Raw genomic sequence first — 11,198 nt, forward strand, 5'->3', positions numbered from 1 at the left:
GGTTATAGCAAATGTTTATGTTGTCTGGATTGTGTGAATACTTAGTTTGTTTAACGCATGACTCTGCTGTGAGCTCAAGCATGCTGAGTTTGTCTCACTGTGTACATCATTCATTTAGGAATGCCTGCCTGTTTGTCTAAAGCAGTCTATTTTCAAATGAAACATTACCTTTGGGCCCAAATTACAGCCCTGTTTCTAGAAGCAGGTTTACTCCAAACTCAGGGTTTATTTACCGTGAAAAGAGGTCAACTCAGAGTTTTCAGTTTCACAGAGAGAGTTAACCTAAACCTTGAGTCAGTCACCAGTGTAACTCACTCTGTGAATCTAACCTGGTCCAGAGTAGATTTTATTTCTCTTACCTTGAATTTAACCAGAGTCTGCTCCTGAAGGAGAGCCAGTAGGAGAGCTAGTAACTGTTCACTTCCTCACATAAGTATAAGAACAGTTCATGCAAGGTTTAATGATGAGGCTTTGCTTCAATTTGTAATTTATAATACAACACAATTTACTGCTTATGATAATTCTTATATTAGTTTGGTCAAGTTTATCAGCTTGATATCAAGCAAACAGAACAGTTAACATCTATAATTGTTGCCATACTTAAAACAAGTTTAAATGTATGTAAATGTATTAAAGTTTTAAAATAATATTTAATGAGCTACAAAAGTACAAGTGTGAAAAATGTGTTTAAATGCAACATGCTATTTGTTCCTTAAAGTATTACTTAACATTCCATTTTAATATTAAACCTGAATTTAACCTGTCCGCAGTCACATGACTTCTTACCCCTCTAAGATGGAAACCTCCTCTGGTTTGCCAGTCCTCTTTTCTGGGATCTATTGATTATGGCTAAAGTGAACAAATTCTGAGTCCTCTCTGCTCCAAACCTGTTTTATGAAACTGGAAACTCTGAGTCAGGAATTTAACTGAGTGTTGGTTAAACCTTCTTTGTGAACTAGTGCCTGTGTCTCTTGCCCCTATTTTATAAGCCAATGCGTTGATACGAATGGACACTTGTTTAGGTTTGCTCAGTGGTTCAATATACTTTATAATTTAAAGGCCTAAATAATCAAAAGTGGCGTAGAACATTGACAATTATATAAGTAGTTATTGTAAATGATCCACTATGTCATAAGTAGCTGTGCTCTAAAGAGGATCCTGAATGAAATGTTTATCCCAATTTCTACAAAAACTGCAGTGGCAGTAAAAGACTGGTCCACATTTTGGACTTTTTGGAGATTTTCTCGAGTGAAATTGTGCAAATAATATAATGTTAACTGTGCTTCCCGTTTTGTTAATGTCTTTAAGACAAAGAAAGCGCTTCAGTGTGAGCATGTGTATGTACATTGTACAAGCTGCAACTTTAAGAGTTGTCAGTATTTTGTAATGAAAGTGAGTAATGCCTGACCAAGTGGGATGCATGTTTTTTGTCTGTATACGTTTACTAGCTAGGCCTTCAGATCCATCTTCTGACAATAATATAAGACATATCTGCCTATTTATCAATGTAATGATGCAACGTCGGTAACTCTAAAGCATCATAATTTCCAAACTAAAGGTACTTTGCTTCATTAGGTGGGCAAATTTTAGCATAACTATACTGGTCAGAAAGGTTAAGGGAACAAAGTGTTCCATTATTGGTTAAACTGGGCATTCTTCAGTTTAGCCAAAAAAGGGGAACTCTTCTTTTATTTTTTCTGAACAGTACATTTATTGCAGAATGTAGTTTTCTGGTACTCTTAGTAAGACCTGGACTGATTGCCTGGGTAAAGACCAGCGCAATTTATTCTACAAAAAACGTGCAGGTGGGTAATTAAACTGTGCCATGTCATGCTGAGAGTGATGTTTTCATGTTATAATAAAGAATGTACATTCCCGAAGATTTAGTAGTTTAGTTTAGTTTTGTTTTGTTTTTTAATCTTTTTTCTTCAACAGAATAAATGTATGTTAAATATAGTTGAAATAAGAGACTTATGTCAGTAAATTGGATATAAAACTTAAAACTGGTTACATTAATTTACATACACATTCAGTTGCTTGAGCACACAGTTGTCTAATTTCCTCTGTCAGTGATCATGTGAGGATGCTTCTGTGTAGTGGACTTACGGATACACTTAACTACTATTGTCTATTCCCCTATGTAACTTGGAGGTCTCTTTTCAATAAAAGCAGCCATACCCTCCTGTCTGTCCCTTGTTGGGATCACCTAAAATAAACACCACGTTAACAAAAGTTAGGAAAAGGCATACAAATTAACTATGTGATTTCAATGACATTAAAGAGTCTTACCCGGGCATAACACATCCTCTCTATTGCCATTGCTGATGTCATATCAACCTGAGGAAATAAATCACGAGAACTGATTTATGCTGAAAAAAAGAAATGGTGAAATGGTGTAACTTGTGACTCACCTCAACACCTCTGTTCATCGCTTCCTTTGCCATTCGCACAGCAATGGGAGCCTGTGTTAAAATACACAATGCTGAAAATGCCTTTTTAAAAATTATATATAAGGATGAAATGTGGATTTTGACATCATTCTAACAAACCACAGTTGTCCATCAAACCCATTCAAATGCACCCATTGTGTATGGCTGGACAATAAGGCATTAAAGATCTGTTTTATTGTAATTCACTGCTTCTTACTTGATAGAGCTTGGAATGGAACATTACTGTTGTTACTGTCCAGATGTGCAAAATCTTCATAGAGATGCCTTAGCAGAAAATGTAAACTAAAGAGCCATGGAAGATCCTGATAAGATGCTGGGTCACCACTGGTAAATACATTTATCATAAATCAGTCACATCCCTGCAATGTCACTATACGTTTGAATGAAAGTTTAGCAATTAGCATCTTCAAAAACTCAGTTGTTTTAACATTAGGCTAACTGAAAATTCTATGATGTGTGATGACAAAATTCCAATATCTTAAGAGATTAGGAACAGTCAATTTGTCTTAGTAAAATGATTTTGTCGTTCATCTATATCAAAGAACATAGGTAAGACAGTAAGAAATCTCTAATAAACACTGCCTGGCCAAAAAAAAAAGTTGCCACCTGGATTTAACTGCCCAAATAGGTATGAGCCTCCTCCAGTTGGTCAGTTCTAGGTTCAGGTCTAGGTTTTTGGTTTTGACTTTTTTTTTTTTTTTTTGGCCAGGCAGTGTAGATGAACAACTAAATCAGTCTTGATCTCTATTGCAGCTGTATGCTCAAAGTATAAGTAAATACAGTATAAATCACACACCCTATACACCAGAATCTGAGTGTTGTGCTATTTGTTTCTCCTCTTGACTACTGCTTTGGCCCAGATGACTGTGGGCATTTGAAGTGAACTGAAAGAAATGCATAATGACAGAGACCCAGAGAGAAGTGAAAAGAGAAAGCAGAGAGAAAAGGAAAGAGGGAGGGGCTGAGAGAGAGGGGTGGGGATGAGTACTGATTGAAAGATGTTTGGTAATGCGTGACAGCAGCAATAAGAAAACTCATTGGTGCCCTGTTATGGCGTGGGAAAGCATCACAATTGTAGAGGGTGCAGAGTGTTGCAGTGTGTTCTGTATCCTAACCTGGGGCAGTATCTCTCTGGCCAGACTAAGTGCTTCTCTGTAGGCGGAATCTCCAGCCTCGTTCTGGTCAACTGCCCTATTTACGAGTCCCATCTCCACAGCTGTACGTCCATCTATGCGGCGCCCTGATAACAACACAGGAACAGCACAAGTCTGTCAGGAATATGGGCACAAGAAACTCTTTCCAAGGTAAAATCATCACGTAACCACTATCAATGTACCTTTTGAGGTTTTCTAGTGTACGGGGCAATATGGAGCTACAAAGAAATAGAATATGGTTGCAAGGTCTATGTTAGATTTGAGTTGAATTAAATATCTATAATAACAGAATAGGTTGTCCAAAATGTTGTCTTACTGGACATTTGTGGTGTACATGAAGAAATAATAGTTCTAGTTTGTTTTTTTGTCAATGGCTACATATGAATGCATAATGCTGTAAAATCAAATGTCAGTATGTCACATTAATATGCCAATTACTGCAAACTATGAGGCAAATCATAGTCATTTCAAGATATTTAAGTAAACCTGTGTCAGCACCTGTGAAGATGAGCTCCTTCGCTAGAGTGACACCAATGGTCCGCGGCAGACGCTGACTGCCCCCTACAGGTTAAACAAAGACCCAAGGTCAGGCTTCAGCTGTCCATTCATCTCAATATACCATTTAAAAAAAACAGAGAAAAAGTATTTGGACTTGTTCATTTGACCTCTGATTTCTTACCTGCCCCTGGGAGTAGACCTCTTGTTGTCTCAATCAGCCCCATATGTGCAGAATAGGCTGAAACACACACACACACACAATCTATAAAGGACAGTTGAAGGTCTGCAGCAGCATGCCATTAACCTGCACAGGGCATGAAGTCTGACTGATGCCTCTGTCACACCAGCTCGGACAAACATCTGCTCACCTCCACATCAAGGCCCCACCAATCACACAGCAGCAATAAGTGAACCAGCCAATCACAGAACAGAGTCAGCAGTGAGAACAGCTGGGCATAGGTCTGGGCTCTGAAGCCCCTCATTAGTCCCACGTCTCATCAGAAAAGTGTCAGCACAAAGAGCTCAATGTCAAATGTTAAGTGCTAGCGGTCATGCTATGTCTCTGTGGTGCACTCAAAATACACTGCAGCCAAATCCGACTGGAGAGGAGGGTGACAATGAAATTATACTTTAGTACAATAGCAAAAAAGGAATTATTTTGGTATTGTTTAAAATTGGGAATGGTGGAAAATAAACTGCAAATATATGGCCTTTTCTATGATGATTCTGTATTGCAAGCTGTTGTGTCTTTGGGCAATACACTTCACACTCCTTTCCCTTACAGCATGGAAACCAACAATTGTGAATATGAGTGGGTGAGTATTTATTATGTTGTGGGGACTAAATTTTTTTACACACTTTTGATCAATCTTCTTTATGGGGACAGAATCAGAATCAAGTCCTAAATCCTTAGATCGACAACATGATTTAAGATTCAGATATTGTTAAGGTTATGGTTAAGTTTAGGTAAGTAGTAACCTGGCTCGCACAGTGCAGTTTTTGAAACTTTTTGTTTTTTGAGCTCAGTTTTTAACATCACATCACAGGATTTTAACCATCTAAGAAGTGCAGCATGCTCAGTTCAAAGGACACACATAAGGGATTGTTGGATTGTGTAAAATTAACTAAGGAGCTAGCTATGGACCTCTGAGATGCTACAGACATTGTACACCAAATGTGGTAATAAATGTGGCAGAAGGCCTTCCAGAGGAAAGTCTCCAAGACTTTCCAGAGGGAATACTTGGAGAGAATGGCCTATTTCATCACCAACCACAACAACAGAGTGGAGTGAGAGTGAGGCTTAGGAGAGGATTTTCTGCTGTATTCACCTGGTTCCTCTTGGACACTGCTGTGATACTTAGGTTGCAGGACACAGAGGAGGGACACTTTTGACTCTTCCTCTCCTCAAACTGCCCTGACATAGATCTGCTGACCCTACCTTACCAGTCCTGCTACAAAGAAGCACAGTACGTTTCTGAAGCTAAACTTGAATTTCCCTTGGGATCAATAAAGTATGTCTTTGTCTCTCACTCTCTCTAAAGTTAGGTTTAGTTTCCAGGAAATGTATGAATATCAATGTAATGTCTCCCAAATGCATGGAAATCCAACATGTGTGAATGTTTAAGTGTGAATGTAACAGGTGGTGGTTGGAAGAAGTAGCCAACCAAAAACATGTTTTGAGAAGCATAATCACACACAAAGTCACAATAGGATAATTTAGACATCGGAATACTGAGAATTTGTTGAACACACTTCTGTCTCACTTGGCAATCTCTAACCTGCAGTGCGAAGATCACAGGCCAAAGCGAGCTCCAGTCCACCTCCCAGAGCAACTCCATCTATGGCTGCTATAGTCGGCATGGGCAAGACAGCTGCCAACAAGAAGTAAGAAAAGTTAATACAAGCATAGTATTTAACTGCAATCATTTCAGCTTTTTGATCTATACCTATCTGAGTCATGAGAGACCGGAGGCTGTGGACAAACAGGTCTGACTCAGAGTTGTTCATGAGGGCTCTCTCCTTTAAGTCTGCACCTGAATCAAAACACACACATCAGACATTTTTAGACAAGCTTTGATCTCCAAAAACACCAGGTGGATTTCAGCAGAAAAAAAACTCACCAGCACAGAAAACTCCAGGAACCAGGCTCCGAAAGATAACAACCCGGGCTGCCGTGTCAGTGAATAGAGAGGACACCAGCTCTCTCATCTATAAAAAGGAATTATGAGCTACCTTTTCAACAATTTTCTGATCAAATTACAAAGCTTATGCAGGTCTGTGTGACAAATCCTACTGAATTCACTGTGTAAAATGCAGGTTAACATAGAAACTTTAATGGAAGAAAAGTGAAGATGCTGTAGCAGAGGTAGCTGTAATAGGACTGTTTATAACTTGTGAAGCATAGTGTAGTGTTGTTCGATTTTAGACTTATTATAGCCCTAATTTAGACCTCGAATAGTTGTATAATAAACATAAGTTTAAATGTAAATGTAGTGGTGGTACAGAGTAGGATGAATATTTTTTTTCTTTTGCAGTTGGCCTGTGAAACGTTTGAGGACCATGGACAGAGACAGTTTTATTTCATTTAAGCAGCAGTGAAGAAATCAACCTTATGTAATTAATGTTGAAGTCTAGATTATCATTAGGCAACTAAAAGTTTGGAGTAGCCTACTCTAGACTTACTGTAGGCCAGTGCTTCTCAATTATTCTCTATCATGCCCCCCTGAAAAAATAAAATAAATGAAATGATATAATGAAATGTAATTAAATATAAAAAAAAAAACAATTAAATAAACATCAAATGAATAAATTAAAATTAAATAAATATCAAAATAATACATTAAAATTAAATAAATATCAATTTAAAACAAGTAATTTAGCAATTTGGTACGCCACCTTATATGATGCTCAGTGCTTGCTGCTTTAAGTGACATTTACAAAGTGGATGATTGTTGGCAATATTTGGCACGTTTACGCTGAAAAAACTCCAGCGTCTTATCAGCGTGACTGAGGTGTAATGAGGTGGCGCCTTAACTTATTTGGCTTCATACTGTCCGCTGCCACAGCAGACACCGGTCTGTCCACGTGTCCCACCGGAGTCACGGTGAAGCCATGTGCTAAATACGCTTCATCAGACTTCCTCGTCTTATTTTTCGGGTGACTTTACCTCCGTCTATATCCGCCTTTCTTTTCATCCCTGTTAAAATGTTTTCCATAGTGTCTCTTTAGCAAAAGTGTTTCTTGTTCACTGCCCTGTGTCACGATCTGTTCACTCTCTCCTGCTCTTTGCTGTGCGCGCGCTGCGTACAGTACTACAGTGTCATACGCGCCACTGCTGTAGGCCTATATGTCCTACATTAGCCAACAATAGTGTCCATTTACCTGTGATACAAACACATGTCCCAGCGCATTCCTTGCTCTCTGTCTGCACATGAGCACTTCCACAATGCCTGCACAACATCCACCATGTTAGTACCACCATTTTACTAAATAACATATTAACATTGTTTATCTATTAGCAAACTGCAAAATTACCATCATCATCATCATCCCCGTCTAACCGCTTTAAATCCACCTCCACAGCCACTCCCGCCTCCGTGTGCTGTCTGCGGTCCTGTGTGCGGTCCTGTCTGTGAGAGTATCCCGCCACAGAGCGACTTGCCTCGGTCACCAGCAGCGCTCTTCCTCGGTGTGGCGCATGGAACTTTTGGCACGGCCAAAAGCCACACACAGCTGGTAGATTTTGCGTCAAACACCGCAAGATTACACGCTTACAGAGGAAAGTTGTCATAGTGAATAATGAAAAAGTTTGTTTGATGTTGCAAATCAGGAAGAGTTTGTCGGAAGTTCACCTTGTGGACTTCCTGTTTGCCTGGTTGTTTAGTTACGTTTTCAATTGGCTGCATAATTGATTTTTACCACAACATTTTCTTTTCTAGTAACCCTGGACGTTATGCAACGGTGTTATGAAATTCCGGTCTTCTTGGCTGTTTCAGCCATGTTACATGACAGCTGCTCAGGGGATTCTTGTACAGGCTCACTACCTGTTTGCTATGGAAGCCCGTTTCCGCCATGAAAAAAAAAATAAAAGCCCCACAGAAAGTCGAAATTACGAGTTTTAAACTCGTAATTATGAGTTTAAAACTCGTAATTATGAGTTTAAAACTCGTAATTATGAGTTTAAAACTCGTAATTACGAGTTTAAAACTCGTAATTAGGACTTTTAAAACTACTAATTATGAGTTTAAAACTCGTAATTAGGACTTTTAAAAGTATGAATTATGAGTTTATAACTCGTAATTTTGGGAATGTAACATTTACAAAAAGTGAACCTTATCAATTTTGATTAAATGAATTTGGTATTTTAATAATTTCCTCAATAAACCAGCGGGGTTGTGACCAGCTGGCACTCTGCTCAGACCAGGAAAACGAGCGCTCACAGACACAGAGCACAGCTCATGAGTGGTCAGAACAGCACTCAGGGCCCACTGATTTGTTCAAGACGCCAGAAACTTTACTGGAGCTTAATTTATTCATTTTTTAAAAGTATGTAGGTGATAAACATAACAGTCCTCCTCCTGTCTCCTCTGCTCTGTACACTCAGTTGCAGTGTGCTACAAGCTCAATTAAGACTTTAAAAGTTGTAATTACGAGTTTTAAACTCATAATTAGTAGTTTTAAAACTCATAATTACGAGTTTTAAACTCATAATTAGTAGTTTTAAAAGTCCTAATTACGAGTTTTAAACTCGTAATTACGAGTTTTAAACTCATAATTACGAGTTTAAAACTCGTAATTACGAGTTTAAAACTCGTAATTTCGACTTTCTGTGGGGCTTTTTTTTTTTTTTTTTCATGGCGGAAACGGGCTTCCATAGTTTTCACTTTGTTTTTGTGTCACTAAACTACGAAATTGCAATATTTTATCTGTGAAATAAAGAGGCCCACATGTTTTGTGATTGCAGACAGTGTCCAGAGTCCCTTCAGACAGAGCAGGTGTTGAGGTCAGCTTTTCCATCAGCTTGTCCATGTCTAGTCTGACCATGCATTATTGAATGGGTCTTTATGGTTATGCAATGGCACAACCAGACAGTGGTTTGGTAGCTTTATGGAAGATTCAGCTTCTTATGGGCATAGAAATAAACAACCAATTATAACGACATACTACTACCACTGTTGCAGTGGCAAATATGCTCTACAAAAGTAGGCTATAATGTTTTTGTGCCTCTAAGCACCACATATTGTAGCCTATGCCACCACTGTGTGGTATTGTTTGTTTGGCTGGTTCATTACTTGGGATTCAGAATACACTCCTCTCCAATACAGAGAGATATCATTCTGTAATTTACGTTTTGTCTCCTTTCCTTTCTTTGTATGTGTCTAATGAGATGGAAAACCAATGGCAGATGACACTCACTCTTTATGTATGAGGCTGTTTGAGTGACAGAATCTGAGCTCAAGGACAAACGCTCCATAGTAACTCAAACTGGTCTAGTCTGCCACTGCCACCAAAGATCGCCAGTATCAAAGACAAGTTAATACGTCAAAGGGAAAGAGAAGATACGGCATCATACATGATTGATCAAAGGGGCTTTCATAATAAAATATAGCCACTTTTCTTAACTTTTTCTAAACTTTGATTCCCCCTCCTTTAATCCAAATTCATATGAGCATGTAACCCATCTCCTTGTTTTTGGGATTGATATCTGAGCACATATAGTGACATGTGTTGCCATGTAGCTTATACATGAAAATACATCTAACTGACACCAAGAGAGCAATAGATGGAGGGGCAGCCACTGAGATGGTTTGAGCATTCACCTTGAATGTATTGTAAGATGGAAATATGGCAGACAACAGGCTCTGACATGTATTGATATAAGATAATGAAGTTATGGTAGCTGGAGTAGGAGCAGATGATCCTCATAATTGAATTTCCTTAAACTGTTCATGAAAAATTAGTTGCAGAAAAATGGTTCTGAATGGTCTGCAACCCACTTTGCCTCCTGCAGGGGGCAGCTTTGTATAAAGAGCTTCAACTACCATCAGTTTCTCATTTTCCATCAGCCATAAAAAATATTTGGTTACCCTTTACGTTCAGCTTAATAATAATTATAGTATTTTATTTCTTTTCAGTCAACAGGAACATGTTATTGTATTCAGACTGTGGCAGACAGACCTTCAGACCCTGGATAGCGCAGGGGTTTGATGGGGGCACAGAGGCTGGTGACAGGGCATGATCCTGGGCATGAGTCAGAGCGTTGAGTGGCGTCTTGTTACTGGATCTGTCTGTCAGAGGAGACTCTGCAGCTCTGCCCTGGGCTTACACCCAGTTTGACCTCTGATGTTTTTACACATACCATGTGAAAATGTTTGGTTTAATTATCTAGTCATCTTTTTCTGGACACAAAATGTATGACCAGTGAGAAGTGTCAGTGCAAGACCATATCCTCATCAATAAAGATATTCAGAGCCAGGTATGTTGTGCATCGTTCAAAATGTCTTTATAGTCTAAAAAGTTGGTGATGGTATAGCTTTATGTGACAAGATTGCAAAATAACATCCAGATTATTTAAATTATTAATGGTTGCGCTGTGCCATCATACAGTGGAATAGTCTTTCGGTTGATGAGTGTAACCAGCAGCCTGGTCCCGGATAAAGCCATTGAAAATTGATTGGATGGATGGTGTACCCTTTCTAATTGTTTTGATTTCATTTTAATATTTGAACCAATATTGTTGTCTGCAGTTATACAGACTGCACTCTGGGTCTCTGGACAGTGCCACAACATTTTTTGACAATCAGCCAACTGTAACTTAAGTGTTATGTGACATTTCCTTGGTTAAAATGACATTGATGACTGCACGATAAACCAATATAATGGTTTTAATAACTGTATTTGTTATATATGTTGCACATTCTGCTTCAATTTGGCCTTGAATTATACAGTCCAGTCCATTACAGCAGCATGTTGGTCCACACTGTAGCTCCCCATCCCAATGACTGATGTATGATTTTACTCCTGGTTCAATTACATTAGAATGATGGAGCCCTTTACGTGCTGGAAAAGGGGGCAAGACTTACGGCCTGCAAGATAG

General features: G+C 38.8%; 1 protein-coding gene across 1 annotated transcript; it reads right to left on the minus strand.

Annotated features, from left to right (window-relative positions):
• Nucleotides 1-1,758: 1,758 nt before the first annotated feature.
• On the minus strand, nucleotides 1,759-7,933 carry echdc2 (enoyl CoA hydratase domain containing 2). Its single transcript, XM_033965648.2, has 11 exons — nucleotides 7,637-7,933; nucleotides 7,484-7,551; nucleotides 6,223-6,310; nucleotides 6,049-6,135; nucleotides 5,881-5,973; nucleotides 4,284-4,340; nucleotides 4,103-4,165; nucleotides 3,566-3,690; nucleotides 2,412-2,462; nucleotides 2,290-2,337; nucleotides 1,759-2,206 (listed from the first exon to the last, which is right to left on the minus strand). The coding sequence occupies exons 1-11, from the start codon at nucleotides 7,890-7,892 to the stop codon at nucleotides 2,129-2,131; spliced, it is 1,014 nt and encodes a 337-aa protein (XP_033821539.1). The 5' UTR covers nucleotides 7,893-7,933; the 3' UTR covers nucleotides 1,759-2,128.
• Between the last annotated feature and the right edge of the window lie 3,265 nt (nucleotides 7,934-11,198).

The sequence above is a fragment of the Periophthalmus magnuspinnatus genome, chromosome 4 (genome assembly GCF_009829125.3).
Source record: "Periophthalmus magnuspinnatus isolate fPerMag1 chromosome 4, fPerMag1.2.pri, whole genome shotgun sequence".
NCBI lineage: Eukaryota > Metazoa > Chordata > Actinopteri > Gobiiformes > Gobiidae > Periophthalmus > Periophthalmus magnuspinnatus.

What these genes read in the sequence shown, in the direction of transcription:
- echdc2 (XM_033965648.2), bottom strand. Translation starts at nt 7,892, where the DNA reads ATGACAACTTTCCTCTGTAAGCGTGTAATCTTGCGGTGTTTGACGCAA. An exon ending in CGGGGATGATGATGATGATG is followed by an intron (nt 7,552 to 7,636) that starts GTAATTTTGCAG and finishes GATGTTGTGCAG; the next exon opens with GCATTGTGGAAGTGCTCATG. An exon ending in CCAGAGAGATACTGCCCCAG is followed by an intron (nt 2,463 to 3,565) that starts GTTAGGATACAG and finishes ATTTTAACACAG; the next exon opens with GCTCCCATTGCTGTGCGAAT.